We start from the raw sequence: 25,628 nt of genomic DNA, 5'->3' as shown, positions 1-25,628 counted from the left end.
ATTTCATTTAACTTGATGATCTGGAAGAAATCCAAGAATCTGGAAAACTTCACTGTTCAGTAGCAGGAATTTCTGTCTGAGTCTCACTGCTGGAAGTTTAGGATAAAAATGTCCTAAATCCATTTTAGGTCAGTGAACCAAAATCGACTATGAATCGGATCAGCTCCACAAATTATGATATATGATAAAACTAATTGTTACATCTCTATTTTTGAACTATTTTTCATAGGTTTTCAAAATTTACAAATAAAGGTTTTAACCAAAAAAAGTAGTAACTGTTGTCCAATGAACTTAATGAACGCTCCTTTTGCCCCGCCTTTAATTGACTCCAACCAATCAAAAGGTCGGCTTGCATGCCATCTCCACCGCCAAGGCTAAAGAGGCGGTTCCATTTCGGCTCTGGACCAATAGCGAAAGAAGGGGGGTGATTTTCTGGCCAATGGGAGCTTAGGACGTACGTTCAGAGGTTATAAATGACAAGGTGACAGACGGTCAACTCCTCCACTTATTGGCTGCCGCTGTGCGCGACACTATCGGCGTGTGGACCCTGTGAAAGCTGTAACTACACGGTAATAACGATCTTTAAAACACCTTTACCGCCTTGGTTTTAGTTCACACGCAGCTTAAATGCAGGTTCGGTGGTGTACCGACGGCTTTCCCCGTGAAACGGGGAGTCTCCGGTGTAGTCCTATGTCTGCTGGAAACCTGCTCCGCCATTCAGTCGGTTAGCTCCAAGTCACGGAGGATGTTGACGTGTTTTCGGTCAACCCACGCGGGTTGTTGCGCGCGGTGACCGTCGAAGCGTGCGCGGTGTCACCCTTTACCAGGTCACTGACTCGCGCCAAACATTTAGCCCTGGTTTCCTCACACACCGACATCAAGATGTCTGACGGCGGGGCCTACACGGCTCACCGCGGACCGCTGCCGGGTTTCCGCCGCTGCCGCGTCCGGGACCGTCCTCCAGCCCCCTGAAAGTGCCCCGCAGGGCTGAGGGACGGGTCCCCCGTAGAGCTCGCGGTGATTTGTTAGCCGGGCCCCGCGTGTCTTCCTGCGGCTCGGTGTTGACCTTCACGTCTGCAGGCTGCTAGCATGTTAGCATAGCTTGGAGTCCCGCCTGAGGACGGCCAGCGGAGCCGGGTCACTGACACCGCCGTGCAGGGAGGGGGGGCTTCAAATGCTCAGTTTGACTTAAATCCAGATTTGAAGTCTTTCATATGTATATTTCAGAGGGATCTTAAACTGACACCTGACGGCGTGCAGCGCTTTGACCCAACCGGTGACTAACCTGCTAATCTCTGCTCAGTTTAAGTTAAGCTGTTGGTTTGTTCTCAGACACGAGCAGAGCGCGCGCGCGTGCAGTGAAGTGACGTTTACCTGTAGAGCTCAAGCTGCTTTATCATGTTGGAAAAGAAAGTCTGCTTAAAATCAGCCTCCTGGTCCTAAATCTTAGTAAATAAATCCTTCTCATTGCTCACAAACTAAAAACATCTCTTCCTTTCTTAAGTTTTGTGTTTCGTTGGGGAAATGATCAGAGATGGACCTGCAGAAAAAGCCTCTGATGGTTTACTGCAGTCTGCTCATCCCGTCCTCATAGTGAAGAAGTGGATGGAACTTCTTTCTCTGTGTTTTCAGTTTCCAGCTTGTGACACCAGTGAATCTCACTTTGATGCTGGCGGTGACAGTTTTTCATGTCAACAACCAGCTCACCTGTCGTCTCCGCCTAACACAAATCTCTCCCCGTGTCTCCAGGTACCAGCCATGTATGCCTGCTCCAAGTTTGTCATTTCCCCCGCTGTGGTAAGTCGCTTCTTGTTCTTTGGGAGTGTAAAGCTACAGTCACACCAGGCATGTGTGGCGTGTTCAAGAACGCGCAGAACGTGGTTTTGGAACACGCTTCTAGCATGCCGTGTTCAATCAAATTTGTCTGATACTAGCTTATCTACTCGCAGTAGGAAGAGGCTCGTAGCGGCGCAAATTCTTCAAATTCTTGATCCAGGCTTTTTCCTTCACAGCTCTATTCCGATATATGAAAGACTTGGCGGGAAATCATTCCATTCGAGCGCAAACCGCCATTCCTGGAGCCTATATCATGCTTTCCTTAAGCCTTTCAGAGAAAACTATATCCACGATATACCTTTGGCACTCTACAGAACACCTTTTTTATGAAATGTTATTTTGGCAGCCCATTTTTCTACCCAGAAGACGACTGGATCTCTGAGGCTCCGCCTCTTCCTCCTTGTGGGTGCCGCCCATTTCATGACGTTAACCTAGATTCGGCCTCGGCGGCGTTTCTGCGTTTTGCCCATAAAAGCGAACAGCATCCGAATGTTTGCAACGATGGATGTGCAGATTGTGCAGTTTTTGCTGATCACCCCTAGCGCTGCGGAGAAAGTGTGTGTTAGCGTGGGGGCGGGGCTAGCAGCACAGCCTCTTCCTGGAAGGAGCTCTTCCTCACTTTGTGATGTCACAATGTGACGACCCACTTGTTCTTGTGCATTGGGAGGGGCTGGTGCTCAAAGCGCAGGTTTTTAGGGGAATACCCAGAAATGCGAGAATGGATCAGACGGTTCTGTTCGTCAAACTGTTCAATGAAAGTCTTGGAGAATGTTGATGTTCTTGTCTTTAGAGCAGGAAGTTTCTGTATTTTAAGTGTCTTTTCCTTTTCATTCGGGCGGTGTCTCCTCTGCAGCTGCGTGGGGGGTCCAGGGTGCTCGCCCGGCCAGTCTCTGCGTCTCTCTTCAACAGACCTGAAGCCACAGCGGAGCAGCAGGTGAGGTGGAGACGCACTCAGAGCTGCTTTTGTAGGACGCCGTCCAACCATTCCCCAGTCACAAAGTGGTGGTGGGGGGGGGGCAGCTGAACCGTTGTGTCCCACAGAAACCAGTACAGCTCTTTTTGTTGACCACTGGCTGACTTGAAACTCTCCCACCTTGTGAAGGCCCTGCTGCCAGTCAGCCGGTCTGCAGTCCTGAGCCGCTCCCTGCAGACCTCTGCTGTGTCCCGGGACATTGACACTGCAGCCAAGTTCATTGGTGCCGGCGCTGCCACGGTGGGGGTCGCCGGTTCAGGAGCCGGGATTGGAACCGTGTTCGGCAGCCTCATCATTGGATACGCCAGGTAAACACTTATTAAACAGCTATGGGGTGGGCGGACCCGTGGTTATGGTTATGCTTTGACCCCCCTTGATGAGCGAGATGGCTGAGTTCATCATGGTGGGCTGTTGCAGAGCTGCAGGTGAAATACAGGATCACTTCTGGATACTATGAAGGACTAATATAGTTTCCTTTTTAATCCAACAGTGAATGACCTTTTGGGTCAAAGGTCAGTTATCCATTCATTACATTCTCTAGAGCAGCTTCACATTCTTAAAGGGACCACTGCATTTCTGTAACACCCCTTTCGTTTTGTAAAATAAATGTATTTTCCTACTCCACACAAATGAGATGAATCCAGTCTGTGGATGACGTTTTTTGAAGCTTTTCTTTAGATTACGTGGGGATCATTATCATCATTCAACTGGGACAAGATGACCAGTCAGTTTGGTCTGAAGCAAAGGCCAAGATCAGAGTTGGAACTGAAGAAGCATTCAGGGAGATGAGTGGGGGAAAAGTGGGAGTCGGGATCAAATAACTCAGAAGCATTTGAAAGTAGAAAAGCATAAAAAGAAACGTGTCTAAGAGAAGAATGACAAATGTTTGGAAGAAAGAGAAATCTAAAGCATCTTTGAAGACTCCTAATGTAAATGACTTAATGATGTTTCAAAATATTAGTCGCTGAATCTATGCTGGGGTGTTAAAATCCAGGCCTGCTATTGAAGCTCCTTATTGGCTAAACACACCTGATCCAGGTAATCAGCAGCAGATAAGGAAGGATTTCTGGAAAACCAGCAGCAGGCCGGCCCTCGAGGCCTGGAGTTTGACACAGCTGATCCACAGGAAAAGACTTTGAGAGAAAAGAAAGTTCTCCAGCAGTCATGGAATTATACAGTCTTCTTTCTTGTCTTTCTGCTGCTCCCTTTAGTGGGGCGCTAAATTAAATCAACTTCCTTCATCTATCTTGCTGCATCCTCACTTGCACCGTCCACCTTCATGTCCTCCTCCTCTACCTCCATGACATTCCTCTTTGGTCTTCCTCTCTTTCCTGGTAGCTCCAACCTCAGCATCCTTTCCCCAACATCATCATCACTGTTCCTCTTCTGTCCAAAACATCTCCATCTGATTATCTGCATTGATCTACAGAGCATCTACCATGATCTGTTCCTCTGATGGATTCATTCCTGATTCATCCTGATCCCAAAGAGAACCTCAGCATCTTCATCTCTGCTGCCTCCGTCTCTGAACCAGCAACATGGCTGCTCTTCACCTTTCCTTTCATTCTGGATAACACTCTTCCTCCACTTGTTGCAACCCATTTCCAGACGCCTCTTCACCTCTTCCTCTGACCTGCTGACCCTAAGAACTGAAGGTCCTCGGTTTCTCTTCAGTTCCTCTCATTCACACACAGATTGTCTTTCTGCAGCTGAGCTTCATTCTTCTCCTTTCCAGAGCAAACCTCCACCTTCCCCTTTCTACTCTGTACTCTCTAACATTTTCTTCATGCTTCAGCTGTTTTGAGGTCTTCTTTCATCTTTCCATTCCTTTCCTGACCTGCTGCATATCCAGCATGTTTTTTTTCTGCCTGTTTTTCTCGTGACCTTTGTTTGGCCTTTGCCACCTCTTGTGTTTCCCTTTTATCTAGCTGACATTTTCTCCTTGACATGCTCTCTTGAACTTCTGTAGCTCCTCAATCATCTGGAGGTTCTTTAAGTTTTTGTAAATCATTCCGGTCTAAGGCTGCAGCTGATTGACAGGACAGTAAACCTCAGAGGAGGGTGAGTCAGGGACTGTTGCCCTGACCAGGTTAGCAGGGGGGGGGGGGGTCACTGACTTTTGGGGATGATGTGAAAATGTTGCTTCAGACCAGGACAAGAACCAAAAGCGGTTGGATAAATAGATTAACCACGGCATTGTCTGGAGGCGAGTCACTGTGTTGCTCAGGAGAGAGAGCAGTGGAGAGTTTTTGGGGGACCACCTGTGACCGTTTTTGGGGTTGATTGATCTGAGCCAAAATGTTAGCATGAGGGACGGTCTTCGCTCGTCTCACACAAGAATAGAGATTCTGGATTTCCTGCAGCAAATGATAGAAAATCCACCCGACTGGTGCTGCACATGGCTGCCTCTGTGCTGTGCTCTCTGAGAGGGTTAAAGGTTCTAGGCCTGCACGATATGAGGGAAAACTCATGATTTGCAATATAATTCATTTATTATATTATACTATTATATATTTTCGCCGTCTTTTGGGATATGCGTGTTGCACAGCTTGATATCGCCATGGCGATACATTTGGGATTTATTGTGCAGGCCTAATAGGTTCCAATTTTCCCTCCATCAGGAAGCTGGCTGCTAAATCTCCAGAACCATCAAACCCAGAACAATCTTTTTAGACTCCTCCCCTTAGGCTGGCGTTTTGGAGCTCTCAACAGCTTTTTCCTCTGAGCCGTCACTCTGAACTCTTGACCAAAATCTGAGAATTTTAACCCATCTTAAAGTTGTACATATCTTTATTTTGTACCCATTTTTATTTTGTACACCTACTTATTCTTTGTCTTGTTCATGAGGGCATAAGTCAAAATCAAATTTCTTGTTTGTGCGCTCAGGTCATTAAAACTGATTGTGATTCCAGAATCGCGTTTCGGTTAACTGACTAGCAGATATCTGTCTCTAAATGTGTTCTGCGTGACTCTTTTGTGAGGAGGGCATTCTGATAGCAGTTTCCTCTCTGTGTCTTGCAGGAACCCCTCTCTAAAGCAGCAGCTTTTCTCCTATGCCATCCTGGGTTTTGCTCTGTCTGAGGCTATGGGTCTCTTCTGTCTGATGGTGGCGTTCCTCATCCTGTTCGCCATGTAAACGCCGAGCCGCCACCCCCTGCCACAACACGTTCCGGTTGGCGTCTCTCCCCTTTTATTCTGGAAAAAGGGTGGTGGTTGCAGAGCGGGAGCTCTGAGCGGAGCTTGACGGGCCATTCCAACCCACAGAAACACCAAAATCAAGGATAATTTTCCCAACAGATGAACAAACCTGCAATCCTGCATTTTTATGTTCCCACTCGTTCTTGTTTTTCTCAACTTTACGTGAAACTCTTCTTTTGAAGGCTGTCCTAAATAAAGAATTGATAACTGAGTCTTCTGCTCTGATCTTTGTCTATCGAATGTCCGATCACAGGACGGTAACTGAGGTCAGTTAATCAAACTCAATGTTCCCACATTTCTATAGAAAGCAAAATGAAATTTGAAGTAATGCTGTCAAATGTGTAAGGCTCAAACCCTTACCTTTTTGTTTTCCTGCATTCTCTGCAGTGATCATTAAAGTATAAGTAGAGCTTGATTTACTGCTTGAAAAGGAGCAGGAAGAACCAAGTTTATATAATCCCACCCTTAGTTCATTAATTTTATAGTTTTACAGTTTTTTTTAATCCGATTCTGATCAGACAAGATTCTTTTGAAGTTACAAAATCCAGTGCATTACCAAAAACAAGTTAAAGGTATCAGAGCCACAATAGTTAGTCTGACAATAGAATAACAGCTGTTTATTTCTCTACAGAAGTGTACTGGATTTTGGCTTTCTTGGAGGCAGCGATGAATTCCTGTTTGGAATGCCAAAGTGGGAGGAGTCACTGTCTAGTTGTCATATACAGTCAATGCTCTGCATGCAAATTAATTCATCTCATTCACAGACGCCTTGCAGGTGAAGTATGGGGTCACCCTGGACGGGCCGCCAGTCTGTCGCAGGGCCACAATCACACACCCATGCACATTCACACCTAGGGGCAATTTAGAGTGACCAATAAACCTATGAAGCATGTTATTGGATGGTGGGAGGAAGCCCTTGTATGTACAGGGAAAACATGCAAACTGCACACAGAAATTGATGTTCTGTTTCAGGTCCCCCCAAGCCGGTTCTTGAACCGGAGGACTTGGTACGTGGCTGCAGTCCAAGCTGAGACCTAGAACAAATTCAGAGCCCAAACAAACCGAGACTAACCGAGTTTAGGTTCACATTTGTATCTCAGACCCTCTGATTATTTTAAACGTCAGTCAGCATGCTTAAAGTCCTCCATATTTTAGCAATAATAACTTTTTTTTTCCTTTTTTGACACAAAGGATCCAGATCCTTCAGGAATTGTTGATCTTATCAATGTTTGTTTTTTTTACTTCATTTGATTAAAGATATTAACCTCTTATCTGAGACATATCGTTTTTGCCTTTCTTTTTCAACTGTTTCTTACTATTTGGTTATCATAATGAATGTGTTTTTTAAGGAAAAACCAATTCAGTATTTACAGTTTGAACAGCTGTTGATCTAGGAAACATCACTTTGTGTTCTCAACAATTTTAAGCTTCGTTTGACTTTTTATTTTAATTTGGCAATAGTCTAGGTGTACTACAACTTAGTGAGGCAGCATACTTGAAGTTTACTTCTCTATATTGAAAACCTAAAATGTTTCAATTTAGTCTGAGGAAGGGTTTAGTTGGTACACAGTTACACTAAACGTGCATCATTCATAGTAGACTTTCTATACTTCAGGTAAACTTAATAAAATAAACTGCAAGTGCAATACTCTTTGATATTCTGATCACATTCCCACAGGTCGGATCACCCCTAGTAATGCTCCCAGGTTACATCTGGTCATTTTTTAGTTTTATTTTTTGTTTTCTGCTGATAATTTAGGTAATAAATTATGATATTTTTTTAATATTAATTCTCTTGAACATGTCTAATGAGTAAGTTGTGCCTTTGGGGCCTCTAGGTCCCTAGGAGTTTATTTTACATTTAATTAACATGTATTTTTGCCACCCGGAAGTGTGTGGTTCATCTTAAAGTGAAAAAGAACAGCCGAAGGTTTATTTTGAAAATCCGACCGGAAGTCGACCGTTGAGGCCATGACTTGACAGGACAGAAAGCCCCAAAGTTGCGGTTTGTTCCTGGAGTTGAGTCGCGGAAAACGGCCGAAAGTCACCCGTTTTCTTCTGCGGTTTTCTTAACGCGACAACTAGCGGAGGTTTGACGGATTCGGTGACCGATAGGAGGGGGTCGGAGGAGCCTTTTGGAAGTCTAAATAGCCCAAGGAGGCCCGGGAAATGTTGGGCGAAGCTAACGCGGAATAGCCATCATCATCATGTCGTGGGAAGAAGCGTCTCGTTCTCCGGCATCGCCTGCGCTGCGTTCGGTCGCTCTCTGATCCCGCCCGGCCCGGAACCGCAGGCGTAACTCCAGGCTCGACTGTCAATGCCGGTGAAGTGCGGCTCGACACATTAGTGAGCAGCGACAGATTGACGGAAGCTTGCTAGCCATGGCGGACAGCGTCGGAGAGGAGTCCGGCGTCGGTTCGCTCGGCTTAGGCGTTACCGGACAGGGCGGCGGAGCCTCGCCGCTCCCCGCTTTGGCCAACTCGCTGCCGGGGGGACTTTTCGCCGCGAGCGTGGGTCACCCCAGCACCTCCTCGGCCTCCTTCCCGCCCGCCGCGGTGGCGCAGAGTGGCCTTACGGCTTTGGTGGCCCCCGTGGCCGCAGTCACCCCCACCGCTGCCGGCTTCGGGGAAACCTTCACCCCCGCCTCCTCGCCGCCCGTCGTGGCCGTGTCTCCCATCGCGCACGCGTCCTCCCCGGTGCCGGGGGTGGGGTTGGGCGTAGCAGGAGGGGGCCTGCTGTCCCAGATCCACGCCACTTCCTGGGACCCGTCTCTAAGCACAGACTGGGACAACGAGAAGGCGTCGCAGCAGTGCATTCTGAGGATAAAGAGGTAAGCGAGAGCCCCCACACACCTGCTGAGACCCCCCCAATCCTCTTGACCTCACCTGACCTCACCACCTTTTCAACTAGGTCCCTCTGAAAAGAGTTATTTAGTTTTAGCCACGGGTCCCACGCCTCAGCCACCGAGAAAGTGAAAGTAAAAGTTTCCCATCTTGAAAAGTCACAGGAAGTTCTGAACTTTTTGAGTTTCCCTTCCAAAACTCAGAGAAACTTGATTTACTCTCTTATCAGACATTTCCTGAAGAGAGGGCCTGCAGGTCATCCCCGTCCCATCACAGCAGCAAGTTCAGAAGAAAAAATATATATCTCATCTGCCCAAGTGATTAGAACTCAAGTTTAGCCTAACATGGTGCAGGTGATGTGATGTTCAGTCTCCCTGATGCCTCCCCCTGCAGACAAATGGATCCATGAGCGTCTTTGTTTTTCCTCGTCCGGACTGGCATTGGATCTAAACTGTACGGCTGCATATATCTGATATCGCTCGCCGTTTTTGTGGTCACGTCAGCTTTCTGTTTACCCTGTCCTGCTAGCTTACAGCTCCTCACAACCTAAAACACGATTGGTGCAAAAAGCCACGAGCAATATTGGAGTTTTGTATATTTTTGAGGAAAACAAAGACGTACACGGATCTTGTCGTCTACATGGAGGCAAGTTTCTTACAGCGCTTAAAATAATGTTACTTAGTTTTGACAGGCAGATACTGTGATGCAGGTTATTCTGCAGTTTGTCACCGATTTGTTTTGCGTAGCTTTATTTTTTCCGGCCTTCTTTGATGGACAGAAACTCACAAATGTTGAAAAGCTGGTGAAGAAACCCATTTCCTGGTTGAATCTTCCCTCGTGGTCGTCAAACATGGGTCCTGGACAGATGCAGTTCACCTCCGACTCTGCGAAGAACGTCTCACGCAGACGCATGCAGACACGTTTTGCAGACGCATCCCACGGTGTCTGCGCATGCAGACGTGTTTCCCGCCTCTCTGCTTTGCTCAGGCGCTCTTATGTTTTGGGGGGGGTTCTTCACATTGTTCTTTCTGTCTGCAGGGATATCATGTCCATCTACAAGGAACCTCCTCCCGGCATGTTTGTGGTGCCTGATCCTCAAGATATGACCAAGGTAAAGAGCAGAACCGGCAGCAGCGGACTTCAGTGGAACCGGGACGTTTCGCTTCTGTTTCTGGTGCATTTCATGAAACATCTAAAGGGTTTTCAAATGGGGTGGGCGTGTCATAAGTAGAGCAGTCGACATCTGATTTCAGGTTTGGTTCCCATTCTGCTCACCCATGTTGAAGTGTCCTTGGGTTTGACACCGAACCCCTAGTTAGTGCCTCGGGTGACAGCTCTGCTGCTATTGGTGTGTAATTGTGCGTTTGTGTGTGTATGAAGAGGTGAGTAAATGTTCTTTACAGACACGTAAAGAAAAAGAAGCGGCTGGATGAGTTTTTGTCTTCCCGCGGTTCCATCATGGCCTCCGTGTTTCTCGGGCTTCGTTTCCTCGCATGTCGTCGTTTCCTGTTGACGTTCGCAGGGCTCCAGACTAACTTTTTTCACTAGGAGCACTGTGGCCCTCAACTGAAAATTTTAAGGGCACAACCAGAAAATTTAAGGGCGCATACCGTAAATCAACATGCAAACCAAATCTATTAATTTCCACTGTATTACTGATAAATACTTAAATAATAGATGCAGAAATTACAATGTGCTGTTTCAAATTCGGTGTCACATTTTATTCTGCCCTTTTGAAGATGCAACAACAGGTAAACTGACAGCAGCATCGCTGTCATGACAGTACAAATAAGTAAACAAAATACCATACATTTAAAAATTAAAAAAAGTTTTTAGTAACAAGTGATTACCATAGTAACCTGTCGGTCATTTCACAGTTACAAACAATACTTAAATGTATGTAAACATTAGGGGATGGAAATACATGTTGGCGACACCAAATAGGTGCAGCCAAGATGCACAATAATTTGCGATCACCAAGATGGACGCAACGCTGCACAGATCACCTGGTGTGTGACGTATATTTTTGTTTTTTGCTCTAACATCACCTGTCAATCATCACAAAAATATCGCGAGAAAGGGGTGGGAGCAATATGAAGAGAAATTAGACTCAGTCGGATTTGTGCGTGCGTAATACTTGATTTGTGCGTAAATTAGGATTTGTGTATGGATATTCTTGCTTTGTGCGTTTGTAAATTAGGATTTGTGCATAAATTTGGATTTTTGCGTGATTTGTTACTCACATAATACGTTTTGTGTATAAATTAAAAAAATATAAAATGAAAAAAATACAAAATGCAATTTACGTATGCACAAATTAAGATTACAACAGCTTGAAACTACTTACACACACACATCTTTAAAAAACACGCACGAATCCTTTGTTCCGCACACACGAAGCCAAAGTTACGCACGGATCTACCGTGAGACTGTTTTCACGTCTCACAAATTCGTCCGTAAGTGCTGCGTTTAAATACCAGTGGAATGCTCGGTCACTAGAATTTTCCTATCAGCCTTCCCTTCTAAACGTATTTCCTTCAGTGGGTTTAGCAGGGCTTAAAAAAACTTTAAAGGAAAATAAAAATTATTATCTGAGAATATGACGTTCACTTTTAAACGCTAATATATATATTAAAAGTATATTATTCTCCAAGACACCGAATTGATACAAAATGCGTAACAGGAGCGACCAGTAGGGGGCACTGTTTTTTTTCTTCCGGAAAAATCAAAGGCTGTCAGACTGAGAGAGTCACGGGAAGAATGGCGGCCCATCTCGGTGGTCAGCGCCCCGAAGTAAGTAGCCTCTATTTTCAACACTTACATCTACTGTCTTCATGTATTGATTGAGTCATTGTCTGGATACGTTTAGAAGGGAAGGCTGATAGGAAAATTCTAATGACCGAGCATTCCACTGGTATTTAAACGCAGCACTTACGGACGAATTTGGGAGACGTGAAAACAGTCTCACGGTAGATCCGTGCGTAACTTTGGCTTCGTGTGTGCGGAACAAAGGATTCGTGCGTGTTTTTTAAAGATGTGTGTGTGTGTAAGTAGTTTCAAGCTGTTGTAATCTTAATTTGTGCATACGTAAATTGTATTTTGTATTTTTTTCATTTTATATTTTTTTAACTTATACACAAAACGTATTATGTGAGTAACAAATCACGCACAAATCCAAATTTATGCACAAATCCTAATTTACGCACGCACAAAGCAAGAATATCCATACACAAATCCTAATTTACGCACAAATCAAGTATTACGCACGCACAAATCCGACTGAGTCTAATTTCTCTCCATAGAGCAAGACCCCAATCAGAGCGAACGCAGCTGGAAATTTAGTACTGAACTGACTGAAAGCTGCCCTACAGACTACAAAACAATGCATTATGGGACATGTGTCCTGATGGGTTTTTGTAGTTCACTGATCAATTAAAATAATTTAAAATACCAACTGATTAAAAAAAGGCTACATCCATTACAAAACATTAAAATAATTATAAAAGATGTAATATCACAGATCATACTTAGGGGGAGAGGCATATTAAAACTAAATTGAACGTTACGGACTACAACTTCCTGTTCTCCTTCAGTCTCGCTTTAGCTTCGCCTTCATGCCCCCCCCCCCCCCCCCCCCCAGGGCGCTGGTTCATCTTAGACACGTCTATCGTTGCATTTTCCCCATGTGTTTTAAATGTGACTAAGACTAAATCGTGTTGTTGCTCACACGTGTTTAATGCTAGAGCCCCGTTAGCTGTCACGCATGTAGGTGTGGGACATTTATTCCCCTCAGCTGACCCGACTCCCGCGGGAGCGGTGTGCTGCCGTTACAGCCGTGCATGAGAACCGCGGTTTGCTTCGTGAGTTTGAGACCCCTGCTGTAGACTTTGGCCCTGGTACACCAGCCGCAGGTCGGAAGAACGAATCAATAGTTCGCTTATTCATAGCTCAGACGCACATATCAGGTTGTGATGATATTTGTCTCCGTTTCCTTCCCACAGATGTTTACGCGCGCTCGATTATCTCTAGGCCCCTCCCCCTCCACGCATTTAGCCACTTACAGTGACTTTCCCTATTGGTCCATTATTTTTATTTTTTGTATTTTTATAGTCCAGTTGGTTTTGAGCAGATGTTTGAAAAGTGAACTTTGTAAATGTCAACAGTTTGGCTCAAACCTGCGTTGCTTAGCAGCGGAGCCGCCACCAGTGTGTGAATGTGTGTGTGACTGTGTGTGTGACTGTGTGTGTGACTGGGTGAATGGGTCTGTGACTGTAAAGCGCTTTGTCCTTGTAGGAAGAAAGGCGCTATATAAGTATAAGCCATTTATTCTTCTCACACGCAGTGGCCGCCTCACAGACGGGCATCACTCAATGAAACGCGAGAGTGTGCTCGTGTGTCTCATGAGTATGTGTGCGAGTGTGTGTCTGTCTGCGTGCGTGTGCGCTCGCGTCTCATTGATTATTTCATTGCTCATTTCATTGATCATTGACTTGCCCCTTCCATGTTTAATGTATAAAAAATACGGAGGGTGGGGGAGGCAAATTTACTGGTAGCACATGTGTGACTGGATGTAAAATTCAAATTTTGGTCGCAAAAATGTCTGGAGCCCTGGTTCGTCTCTAACCGCCGGGTTTCTGTCGCGGGTTTTGTCTGTAGAGGATGAATGTCGCTGCAGCAGAGAGATGCTCAGCAGAGATTTGGAACGATGTCTCCTCAGATCCACGCGCTGATTACAGGACCGTTCGATACGCCGTACGAGGGCGGCTTCTTCCTCTTCCTGTTCCGCTGCCCCCCAGACTACCCCATCCACCCCCCGCGGGTGAAGCTCATCACCACTGGACACAACACTGTTCGCTTTAACCCCAACTTTTACCGCAACGGCAAGGTGTGCCTCAGCATCCTGGGGTAAGTCCTCTTTCTGCTACGTTACAGTCAGACATGCAGCACAGACTCAAACTTCCACCCAAGTCGGATTTTTACTAACCAAATCCATGAACGTTTTTTTCCAGTTTGGTGTTAAGGTTGGGAAAATGTAGTTTTAGCAGAAATGCAGAAGACGAGCGGGACCCGCCTCACTACTGTGAGGGCGAACCAAAACTAAATCTGTTCTAACCGTGTCTGTGTGTATGGGTGTGTGTGTGTGTGTGTGTAGGACTTGGACCGGTCCAGCTTGGAGTCCTGCCCAGAGCATCTCGTCTGTCCTCATTTCCATCCAGTCTCTGATGACGGAGAACCCGTACCACAACGAACCTGGGTTTGAGCAGGTAAAGCTCCCCGCCGCCGCCAACTCCAAAGTTCTGTATCGCCTCATCATCAGAAATGTCGCGATGAACATAATCAGACAGCCAGTGGGGGGCGTGGTTGAGTGAGTTCAAATTCAGGAAGGCACAAGTCACGTGATCACGTGATTCTGTGCAGTGGTTGTGAAACTGTGTCAAACCTTCTGGTAAAATTCAGGGTCTAAACTCAAGTGCAGCTCTAGTGAGTCTGGTTTCTGTTGCTGCTGCATCAAATCAAAAACCTGAAGACACGACAGTAAATCCACTGTTCAGTCATTAACGCTGTCTGAACTCTAAATAATTATCTAACAAGGGGATTTAAAACTCAAATGGAACTCTGCATTTGTCTAGTTTTTATGTTCTAAAGACATTTAATGTGAACGATCCGTCCAAAAGGTATTCTCATGGCTTCAGGTTCCTGCTGACTCCTGACTCTCTTCCGGCCTTTTCTGCTTTTATTCTCTTCACTTCCTGCTGACGACAGGATTTTACTGCCGACTGTTAGATTTGAGGAAGATCTATTGTATGAGTGCAGACGTCATTTTCTACACACGTCCACACTTGGAGAGATAAATGCAGAGACAAATGCAAAACCAATCAAATAAATCCCTTTATGCATTTGACCAATCAGACGGAGCCGTTATATGTTAGGCACTCGTCCGATGTAGGCGAGGGTCATTTGGAGTATAATTTAAGGGATAATGACTCTTATTTAAATAAAACTGTTGCAGTGAAATGGAAATTACGTTTTCGGTTGTTTTTCTATTCAAGTATCGCAAGTTATATCGTCGTCGCGATATTGATCATTAATATCACAAATCGTGAGTTTTCCTCAAATCGGGTGGTCCTAGCCTCTGTGCAAATAAACAAATATCATAAAGTTCAGTAAGGCTCTCCCCTGTGTTGGTTTTGGACTCCGCCCACTTAACGCGCCATTGAAAACGGCGTGTGACCAAAGGCGAGTTCCTGATTGGTTAATGCGATGTGTCGTTTTCGCCAAAGTTCTGATTTTTGAACAATGTACGCGCTGCGACGCCCAAATCACGCGGCAGGACCTCGGATCCCGACTGTACATTGTCGGACCATTAAAATCCCGTTTGGTGTGAACGCAGCTCGACTGTTCGCCCGCGGTCCATCCATGCATAAAGCACTTTTGCTCCAAACGTGATTTAGCATCTATATGAAAACTAAAACGGGTTTTCCTCGTTAGAAATGGATTCCCGGGCCATGAGGATAACAGATCCGAGGGTTTGCTTCCTCTTTCAGCTGAAGTCGGAGCTGGAGACTTAATTCCAGCAGATCTTCTCCTGGTTTCATGTCTGATGTGATCTGCTTCCGGGTTTTGATGTTTCCCCTTGTTTACTTCCTGTTTGGTGGCTGTTCTTCATAAACGTGTTGAACCTAACTGTGGAGTCAGAATAGAGAAGGAACAGCTGCAAAGCCTGTTTGTAACTGTTTCAGGAGCGACACCCGGGTGACAGTAAGAACTACAACGAGTGCATCAGACATGAGACCATGAGGGTGGCCGTGTGCGACATGCTGGAGGGCAAAGTTCCCTGTCCCGACGCCCTTTGGTGAGACGACACCTTCATCCTCCCGCCTTCCCCACCCAGTCTTCCTCTGACCTCTGACCCACCTGTGTCTGCAGGAGCGTGATGGAGAAATCCTTCCTGGAGTACTACGACTTCTATGAGGGCGTCTGCAAAGACCGGCTGCACCTGCAGGGCCAGAACATGCAGGTGGGCGTTCGGACTCGCTCACTCCCCGTCTATGTGGTTTGCTGACACGTAGTGCTGAAAGTGATCTCCGTGAAGATTTATCCCATTTGTTTGGGATTAAAAATGAGTTTTTGATCAATTTAACTCTCTTTAAAATAACCAGATTTAAGTTTTTGTTTTTCTGTAAAGTTAGCCGGATCCAACGAATCGCTGTGATTCCTCTTTGAGTATGTAAAATTATTAATTAACATCAAAAAACAATAACAAAAAGAAATAACATCCCATTTTGTGAACATGACTTTTCCAATATCTGTGAGGTGCTGCTCACCTCTCCAGTTTGCTTCGGCTCATCCTTCATTTGTCCCTCCCCAGGACCCGTTCGGAGAGAAGCGCGGCCGCTTTGACTACCAGGGGCTGCAGGCTCGGCTCAGCGCCACCCGCAGGCGGATACGGGAGAAGAACTTGGCAGAAGACGAGCACAACAACGAGGAGTCGGACTCGGACACCAGCTCGTCTGGGACGGACCCCGACAGTCAGGGCAGCTCCCAGCCCTGACCCGGCGGGGCCGGACCCCACCCAGCCAGAGCTCCTCTTCTTTTCTCTTTCTTTTGGGCTGTTTGGAGAAGGTTGCCATGCCAACAGCTCTGAGTTCAGAGGCTTGCTGGGCTTATCAAGAGTCTGTTGTTTGGATATGCAGAGGGGTGGGGCGCGTGGGGTGGGATACCCAACTGCCCAGATGTTCTTGAGGGGCAGCAGTTGGGGGGTGGGGGTGAACCTCTGAGGGGGAGGGATCAGCTGGGGGAGGGAGGGGGGACGTGTTGGAGCAGCAGACGATGCTCCGCTCAGCCATGTGGACTTCTCAACAGCCCGAAGCTAAGCTGCGTCTTTCTCCACCTCTTTAGACCCGGGGGGCTCGGCTGCCTCGGAACCGGACCTCAGCACCGAGCCCGTGCCGCTCTGGGCCCTGCTGGCAGTGACTCCTGCGTGTGTCTCAGTTGTACTTGTGCTTCATGTTTGGATGCAGAAACCAAAGCTGCACCGCGACCTTTGATCAAACTGACCCGTGTTTGGTGCCGTAAATGTTCTGTGGCTCCTGGTTCTTGTGAGGGATCCGGAGAAAAAAGAAACCATTCAAGTGTGCAAACTAGAACTAACCGGATCGCTTTGGGAAACCAAACTTCCAATTTTAATGTTCCGTTTAGTTGACGGGGAAGTTCTGCGGGGTTCTGACCCTCTGAGGGGCTCCTGCAGTCCTTCCTTTAAACTAACCCGCTTCACTTGTAGCATCAGATGATGGGAAAGGCGGCAGGGCTTTCCTCAGAAGAAGCATTTTATCTAAAAGAGTCTGAAACCCCGGCGTCCGTGCATGTCCCGTAGACCTGCAGACCACCGAAAAAACCCGACCCGCTGGACCCAGATGTGTCGCCGTTGAGGAGGGAAGTGATTCAGCCTCCACCAACCTGTGTGTTTCCATCCAACTCTGTAGTTAAACATAGATGGAAGTGAAGTTTAGGGGAAAACGCCAACATTTCCAGACGGACCTTGAACGCAGCACAACTGCCCTTTCTGAAGCCTTTGGATGATGGTTTCTGCAGATCACTTCCATTTTGGGCGTCCATCCCTGCTTTTCCTTTCCTTTCTCACAGAATCAGTGTGAAAAATGAAAAAAAGTGATTTCTAACATGTCGATGAGACCCTTCCTGACATGGAAGAGGGTGAGTGAAAGACGTTAATTCAGTTTCTCAACCCTGAACATAGATGATGTAGAGAACTCTAACAAATAAAGATTTGTTCAGTCCAGCTGTGCGTCAGACGTCTCTGTTCTTCCCAGAATCCAGAAGGTTCTGTTTTTAAGGGATCCGTCGGCTCTGACTGAGGAGTTGTTGCTCTTTAGCCTCTTTTAGATCGAATGTTTTCACAGTAAAATCTGAGCCGTTTGGATTTGGTTAAACTGCCGTCTGAGGAAAAACAAAGTTGGATTGACTTTCAACTCTCAAAGTCACAGTTGTCTTCATCATTCTCCCTTAATATGTTTGAGCTGCTGCTACAGATGTGTTGAACATTTAAACTAACTTTGTTCAGGATACTTTTCGTTTTTTCTTTAATTTTTTGATATTTCTAAATAAGTGAAGTAAAGAAGATGCTTCCTGCGGTTCTTCCAGACGGGTTCTCATCTGGGCGAACCCGTCTTCCCACAGATGTTGGCGCTTTCTTTTTCTAAAGGTGGAACCAGAAAGAGGATGAAACGTTTACGTCGAAGACGTGAGCAACTTCTTACAGCGTTGATGAAGCTTCTGAAACTGTTTCTGAAAGTTTGAGGTCTTCTGCAGCAGCTGTGGATTTGTAGGTTTGTGCAGTTCAGTTGTGTGTTTTCTACAGTCGTGGCCAAAAGTTTAGAGAATGACATAAAAATTGTAAATGGGAAAAGTTGCAGCTTAAGTTTTTATAATTGACATCTGCATAAACTCCAGAATGTTATGAAGAGTGATCAGATGAACTTATATAGTCTGTCTTTTTCATGAAAATGAACTTAATCCCCCAAAAACCTTTACTTTCCACTGCATTTCATTGCTGTCATTAAAGGAGCCGCTGACATCATTTCAGTTAACATCTTTACTCGGGTGAGAATGTAGACGAGCACAAAACTGCAGATCAATATCTCAGGCTGATTGGGTTAGAATGGCAGACTTGACATGTTACAGGGAGGATGATGTTGGAAATAAATCATTGTTCTCCCACTGTAGATCCTGGTGACCTGCAAAGAAATGCATACACCCATCATGCATTGCATGAAAATGGCTTCACGGGCGAGGACATGGTGGCAACAAAGATTGCACTTACATCAAAAGCTTCAAGACGTCCAGGTTCTGATTGAACAGCGGAACATGTTCTCCTCCGGTGGGCGCGGGGCCGGAGCGGAAACCAGCAGAGCCACAGAGCTCAGCGTGGGCTCGGGTCAGCGGCTAAATACGGGCTGTCTCTTGAATTTCCTCAAGTTTGAAAACAGGTTCGAACATGAATCTGAAGAAAGGTGTGGCCGTTTCTAAAAGTCAAAAAGCTAAATAAAATAAAAAGTTTGTCCACATCAGGATTGATAAGCAGAAAACTTGGTGCTTTCCTGGTGAGAGGTCAGAGTCTGCAGCGACGCCGAACAGACCAAAGGTTGGAGAGCTTTTGACTGATGTGGCAAAGAGACCTAAACCCGAAGAAAAATATAGCATGATGGGAGTTTATGGTCAGTATTTGACACCTGAGTTTGGAGACATCTCAGCTAGATTTTGTCAAGAGTATTATGGGCTGTTCTAGAAACAATTCCGAGTCCAAGAAACCATTAAGATCACAAGATAATGTTTTATTGACAGAACTGTCTGTAATAGGTGTTTCTGTCTGAGGTCTACTGAGCTTTTAGCCACTGTTAAGATGAGCAGAACAGTATCATCTGCATAAAGTTATAAGAAATATCTTATACTGTCCCAATAGATAAAAACAGGATGGGCCCAACAGCCCTGTGGTCGCCCATGGGACATGTTTGCAACAACCCTGAAGCTTCTGTCGGTGAAAACAAGCTGACCCTTCATGGGTGTTGTTAGGAATGATTAGAAACAGAATAGTTAGACACTCCCTTTTGCATTTTATTAAACTAACTTTTACCTTTTATTACATTAATGGCTTAACCTCGATTTGCTATGTATTATCATCTCAAAATTATATTACACTCCAGACAGAGCACAACCAAGACTACTGTCTCGCAACATTCCTTTAACATCCTCCCTTTTTCATCTTTGTGTGTTCTGGTGTATGCGTTCTGGTAAATGTCTGCAAGAGATCTGACACTTTAGGTGCTCTGACCTTCGAGCATCTAGCCTGCAACAGTCTGTGGGTGTGTTTTTCACACCATGATCCATCGAATGAGGTTCTGAATATGCAAATGCAAGGTATATATGCCAGGCCTTTTGCTGAACCCCTTTGTTCAGACTTTGAATCCATCTTGTTCATCTGTCTGTACCCCTGCGTACAAATCTGTGGTCTTTGTGCGGAGTAAATCTACAAAAGATAAGTTACTGTCTCTGAGTCGTTATTCATTATTTCTGTGTGTAAGAAACTGACGGGGTTACGAACTAACACAAATACAGTCCTTTCTAGAAAATCCAGTTTCTTCACAGGTGTGTAAATGCTTTATCTGCCATTAATGGTCTCCAAATACCGAAGAATTCCAACAGCATCATAACAGACATGCAGTCTGCTGAAGTCACGGCAAACTGATCCGAGATGAACAGGTTTTTGTGGGGAATCCCAATTAAAATAGACCCCAGATGAAGGTTTTTCCTGATAATTGTTCTGCTGCTTCGCTCTTCTTTGAGACTAGAGGTAGAGACGGTGGCTGGAAGGCATGTACAAGAGGAACATGCTAACTCCAACCCAGCAGGGATTCGAACCAGCGCCTTCTCACTGTGCTAGCCACTTCACCACCATGCAGCCCATCTCTCACCATATGTCCGTAAATGAAATCCAGTCTAGAAAGTTGAAACTGCGTTACAGGAACGCCGGTGCGAATATAAAGGCCCAACAATGAGTTTTTCTCGGGGTTTCCTTACAAGGATGCTTCCAGCGCTCAGCCTCTAGCTTTTGTTCATGCCGTCTGTTACATCTTTTCCAAACTTCTGATTGTAGACAACAAAAACATGTGCACTTTTTGTTTAAATTAGCATTCATGCTACTGTTTGTGATTAGGTCACAAACCCTTTACGGTGAAATCAACTGTTGTTGGTCAAAGCAGCCGCTTCTGACACTTTAGTGCTGCTACATTTGTCTCCACTAGAGGGCGCTGTGTACATCGGTTTTTATAAAGAGAAGACAGAACAAGAAAAAAAACGCACTCCTTTTTATACTTTAAATATTTTTATTAAGATTCAGAATTTTCTCATTAAACTGAGTTCGTTTTTTTCCTTCAGTGTTCTATTTTTTTTAAAGATATTCATCTCTTTATGATCTTATCGTTGAAAGGGTAGTTGGTGGGGGTAAATCAGCATTCACAGTCAAACTTTCATATGGTCTTACAGCAGAACTTTTTTCCCCCCATTTTTTTCTTTTCACAAAAGCTGCAGAATTTATTTGTTTCACCTTTTTTTTCCAAGTTTCAAAAATAGAAAAAGGTAAATAAGAGGCTAGACATTCCATAAAGTACATTTTACATGTTTTTATGTTTATCTTTTGTTTTCTCACTGAAGTTGTGACATTTTATTCAATTCCAGCATCGTTTAGCATAAGCCACATTCATTCATGGCAGGAGGCCTCTCAGCATGGTCTCTTTTTTTTTTCTTCATCTTCTTCTTCTTCATGGTGAACACCGACCTGCTTATGCTCACCACCCACCCACTTGGACCCCAACATGAGAAGGGAAGGCGTGCCATAATGAAAACAAGCAAACCTTATGAGTGAAAATGTGAGGTGAAATGGGGCTGAGAGTATTTTCCAATCTAAAATATCCACAAGTGACCCCTGAGGACTCAGACATTTGGAAAAAAAAAATAAAAATGGACCCATTGGTGATGAAGAGCATTCCTCACCAACAGAGGAAGACCTCAGATGAGACGGTGACAAAAAAGTGTCCAAAACATGCAATAAAGAAGAAAACAAACATTTATTAAATAAATAAAAGAAAGGCTTTCTTCTTAAATCCCTGATGGAGAGAATGGAGGAGGAGAGGATGGAGTGCAGGGAGAGTGAGGCATTCTGGGTTGTTATTCAACCGCTTCAATTTCACTGACCAACCACCTAACCGCTTTGACCATTTACCTGCTGGTCCTGAGGTTGGTGAAGAAGTAGACAGACGGATGGATGGACAGATGGATGGATGGATGGATAGATTGATGGATGGACGGATGGATGGATGGATGGGAACCCCTCCAGCCCTGCTAAGGACGGCTGCTTCCAGCAGACCATGAATTTTCACAGCTTGCATAGGCTCTCTTATGTTGACTGCATGCTTGTATACAAAAGGGTTTTAAGTGCATCGTTATCATGGTCAGAGTGATTGTAATTGCATGTGTTAAAATAGAAACTCCTCCCAGAATGCTCAGCAACAGGACCGTTCTGAAAGGAAGACGACGAGGCGCAGAAACAACACAAAGGTCTTTGAGAGGCTGATGAAAGCGCTGCTGCTCCCGCAGAAGGAAGACATGGTTGAGAACCGCTCCAGTTCGTGGCGTGCAGAACCATTTCAACACTAAACAGATTGTTGGGGGGGGTGGACGGTGGTTTCCACTGATATTCTACCTGCAGGTTTCAAGTAAGGTGGGGCAGATTTGGAGCTGCATGTCCTGAAGGTTTTAGCAGCAGCATCCTAACTTCTCTGTGTTCCGCCTCCGCCGGTCCACACAGAGTTTTCCTGAGATCGATCTGCTGTTCTGCCTCTACGCTCCACCTGAACTGATGAGCTCAGGGTAAAACAACACAGCTTTGACCTGCAAACGCAGCGACGTGTGGGGGAAATGCTACTGCGTACGTTTACAAAGTCGCCCCTCAGAAACCTCCATAGCATGCAAAGCCACGACCCTTTTGTTAATCCTAAAGTGCAGCAGAAATCGGCCAACAAATCAAAACACAGCTGTAAGGTGGGGTGCTGGGGGCTCAGTGTTCTCCTAAAACTCAAATCGTTCTGCATATTTTTGTAGTGTTAGCAGACATTCTGGCGGCTGATCAATAAATCTGAAATGTCCTGATTTGTCAAAACATGCAATTTATCGGTGACTTTCATCTAGCAGGTCATTCCAGGAAGCAGAACATCAGGAGATGCTTGGTTGTGTTTAAAATAACCTCTTGGGAGACCTCCTGCCCCCCTGTGGCCGAGAAGTGTACTGCAGCTCAACTGCAGCTGCTCTTCAGTTTGTCTGACACGTTCTAAACCTTCAGGGGTGCAAACCAAATTTGCCCTCCCCCCCTTACCAGACAGATTCCCTGACCAAACCGGAGGAGCTGCGGTGAATTCTGGAGGTCCGGTTCAGCCGCACATCCCAACTCTGACTAAGCGGTTCAACCAGGCTGGAACCCCCCGCCCCTCCTCTGAAGTGACCCAAACAGACCTCTGAAGGCTGGAGTTTTAAAGATCAGTTGATCTCGGGTCTCCTACTTCTTTGTCCCAAATGAAACGTCACCGTTTCTGAGAGAAGAAACCCCTTTAGGACTGACAGTAGACAATGCATGAATGCTGAAAACCTGAAACCTAAGAAAGTAACAGAGAAGATCCCATTTTCTGTCTCTCAACATCAACTATCTCATCGAGACAGATTCGCTAAAACAGAACAATCTTAGTTATAGAAGAGATTTCTTTTGCTCATACAGAGTAAGAACTGCTAACAAGCTTTTAGCAAAGTTTCAGTTTGTAAACCACTAAAGGAAGAAAACATTATTCTCATTACAAAGCTCATACCTAACAATAGCATTTAGAAAAATAAAGGGGCTCTTAAAAATGGGATAGAGTTGAATATTTTCATCTGAACTTTTTTGACCCCAAAAAGTTCCTGCAGTGACACAAATATGTTCTTGAAATATGAAATATACTGAGGATATGTTCTCTTTTTCATTTGGCAGATTTTTGGCTCAAATATATATATATATATATATTTATTTAAATATTGACTTGTTTTTCAAGGAGCTGCTCATGTTTTTCCTGCGATGCATTAAAGGGCACATCCAAACCCTTCATTTCTCTCCTGTTCAGATGACCATTTCTCCTTCTACAGAAATACACTTAAAGATATTTTGGGGTATGGAAGGAACGGTTGGCAAAGTGAGCATGACGCGTGCTTCCAGACACAACATCTGATCATCCAGGACACTAAAAAAATCATAAAGAATTATTTTAAAAAGCTTGAAATACCTATCCAAAGTCTAATGGAGTCCCCCCCCCAACCAAACTAAGAACTCTGAAAGACCAGGAAAGTAAAACTGTGTGATGATTGTGAGGATGATTCTGTAAAAGTTATGCTCCTCCATCCCGACGTCCAAAGATCCATGTAGGAGAGAACGGACAGAAGATCACTGCAAGCCTGGTCCAGATGGTGGCGCTGCACACACAAACACACTCAGCTGCCGTTCATGCAGGTCCAGGAGGGGCTCCGGGAAAAGTCTGCGAGGAAGAAGAGGAGGAGGAGGAGGAGACGAAGCAGCCAGGAGCAAAGCAGCCACCGTTTTGCCTCTGCTGTGGTGACGAGGGTTCTCTTAAAAACTCACAACACTGACGGGGTTTCCTTTTTTACCAACACTTTGCTCGGCTGCACTCAGCATCTTTTTAAAGGTGAATTCGCTTGGTAGCCCTGTTTTCATGGGGAGATCAGAGTGGCTTGCAAAAGTCATGCAGTATAATCATGCTGGTAAACAACACCTCCATGAGTCTATTTTGTCCCTAAAATATCGATGCAGAGATTTCTTCCTCACCTTCCCGACCACCTGCTTCATTTTTATTCATTTTTTGTTGTTGTTGTTATTTTTTTGGAGTGTCTTGGGAAAAGTCTTGGGCCTCTCCCGCCTCCCACAGCACTACATGCTCCGAGGTAACCCTCGTTTTGGGAGAAACAGGCCCCCCGCCTCTGTTCAGGCCTTCAGAGAGAGCAGGGATTCTGTCACGTGTTTCATGGCATGTGGGGGGGGGGACACAAACTGTGGTCTTCGTCCGACCCTCTGGCTCCTGTGAGGAGAATCCGCCGCTTTTTCTACATTTTTTTGTTTTATTGGTGTTGTTCATGCCATGCAAAGTGGCTAAAGACGGTCCAGTGTGGTGATGTACAGGGAGGGGGCGTGGGGATCTGGGGGAGGAGGACCAGAGCTTAACTCCCATCCACTTTTCTGTCTTTGGTTTGGCTCCATCCATGGATGGGTTCAAGCAGCCCGGATCAGGCAACTTTGGAGTCTGCTGGAGTGTTGGGTTGACGTGTTGGGGTGGGAGGAGCTGCGGTTCAGATCCCGCTCTGCCACGAGCGTCGGATCCATGAAACGCTCGGCGGGAAACGAGCCGATGTCCCAGAGGCTCTGCTTCCTCAAGCCCCTCTTCTTCTGTGATGAAGGTGAACCAATTCTCCACATGCTTCAGATGGATGAAGATCAGACCGCATCCTGCTTTATGTCTCTCTCTTTTTTGAAAACTTGAAGGTGGGTGGGGGGGGGCAGTGACTTTCCACTCCCCCTCTTCTTATTGTCAAAGTGGAGTTAGAAACTCAGCACTGTTGGAGAAACAGAGAGGAGAAGTCAGTGAGGGTCACAGCAGCAGGTCCGGAGTCAGCAGATCTGCCAGAACTTTACCAGGAGCATCGCAAGTCGGAATCTCTCAACAACCTTCCTGCTTTTTGGCACCAAAGACGTCGTCTTTGTGGAGCTCCAAACAGTGATGGTTAAAATAAAATAAATGCTTATTTCTATATCAGCTGTGGTTTTTCTGCAGGAGCTTTTAAGCTCTGAAGCCCCCCCCCCCCGCACAATGTCAGTTTGTAAAAATGAGCATAGTCAGACTGGATTTCAGATAATACAATAAAATGAATGTATTTTTGGCATTTATAATCAGATTTGGTCCTGAAAGTCCCTTTTAGAAATTCCTGAATCTCCCTTTGAGGCTTCAGGAGATCTTTCAGAAGTCTTCAGCCTTTCCCAAAGACTTTCCGCATTTTCAGTCCGCTGCTGTTTCTCAGGGATTTCGTTGGCTTTTCTTGTGTCTGTGTGAACACCGGATGTTCGGTGTCCAAACAGAACAAGGTTCGTTTCCAAATCCTCTGAAAACAGAGAGCCGCAG

At 45.6% G+C, this 25,628-nt stretch overlaps 3 protein-coding genes across 5 annotated transcripts in view; 2 read left to right on the top strand and 1 right to left on the bottom strand.

Moving 5' to 3' along the window:
• The first annotated feature begins 406 nt into the window (after positions 1-406).
• On the top strand, positions 407-6,219 carry LOC101156015 (ATP synthase F(0) complex subunit C3, mitochondrial). Its single transcript, XM_004071885.4, has 5 exons — positions 407-569; positions 1,750-1,797; positions 2,690-2,770; positions 2,939-3,117; positions 5,831-6,219. Exons 2-5 carry the CDS (start codon positions 1,759-1,761, stop codon positions 5,943-5,945), a joined length of 414 nt encoding a protein of 137 aa, XP_004071933.3. The 5' UTR covers positions 407-569; positions 1,750-1,758; the 3' UTR covers positions 5,946-6,219.
• A 1,742-nt stretch (positions 6,220-7,961) lies between these two features.
• Positions 7,962-17,647, top strand: ube2z (ubiquitin conjugating enzyme E2 Z). The gene is made up of 7 exons (XM_023957821.1): positions 7,962-8,837; positions 9,889-9,961; positions 13,568-13,755; positions 14,003-14,114; positions 15,591-15,703; positions 15,778-15,868; positions 16,220-17,647. Exons 1-7 carry the CDS (start codon positions 8,389-8,391, stop codon positions 16,400-16,402), a joined length of 1,209 nt encoding a protein of 402 aa, XP_023813589.1. The 5' UTR covers positions 7,962-8,388; the 3' UTR covers positions 16,403-17,647.
• A 3,146-nt stretch (positions 17,648-20,793) lies between these two features.
• Positions 20,794-25,628, bottom strand: part of LOC101168545 (potassium voltage-gated channel subfamily C member 1-like) — a 60,760-nt gene continuing 55,925 nt past the window's right edge. For all 3 annotated transcript variants that reach the window (XM_023957818.1, XM_023957819.1, XM_023957820.1), the window contains one exon: positions 20,794-25,065. Coding sequence is in view for 1 of the 3 variants with exons in the window: in XM_023957820.1 (XP_023813588.1) it covers positions 25,052-25,065 (14 nt within the window). In the remaining 2 variants the exon portion in view is untranslated. The remainder of the gene's footprint in view (positions 25,066-25,628) is intronic.

Source organism: Oryzias latipes, chromosome 8 (genome assembly GCF_002234675.1).
Source record: "Oryzias latipes chromosome 8, ASM223467v1".
Classification (NCBI taxonomy): domain Eukaryota; kingdom Metazoa; phylum Chordata; class Actinopteri; order Beloniformes; family Adrianichthyidae; genus Oryzias; species Oryzias latipes.
Note: the sequence above shows the minus strand (reverse complement) of the source record. Positions and strands in the feature narration are given on the sequence as shown.

Excerpts from the sequence above, each read along its gene's own strand:
- ube2z (XM_023957821.1), top strand. The coding sequence starts at position 8,389 with ATGGCGGACAGCGTCGGAGAGGAGTCCGGCGTCGGTTCGCTCGGCTTA. Across the intron at positions 9,962-13,567 it reads ATCCTCAAGATATGACCAAG|ATCCACGCGCTGATTACAGG; the intron begins GTAAAGAGCAGA and ends ATGTCTCCTCAG. Across the intron at positions 14,115-15,590 it reads ACGAACCTGGGTTTGAGCAG|GAGCGACACCCGGGTGACAG; the intron begins GTAAAGCTCCCC and ends TAACTGTTTCAG.
- LOC101156015 (XM_004071885.4), top strand. The coding sequence starts at position 1,759 with ATGTATGCCTGCTCCAAGTTTGTCATTTCCCCCGCTGTG. Across the intron at positions 2,771-2,938 it reads AAGCCACAGCGGAGCAGCAG|GCCCTGCTGCCAGTCAGCCG; the intron begins GTGAGGTGGAGA and ends CACCTTGTGAAG. Across the intron at positions 3,118-5,830 it reads CTCATCATTGGATACGCCAG|GAACCCCTCTCTAAAGCAGC; the intron begins GTAAACACTTAT and ends TGTGTCTTGCAG.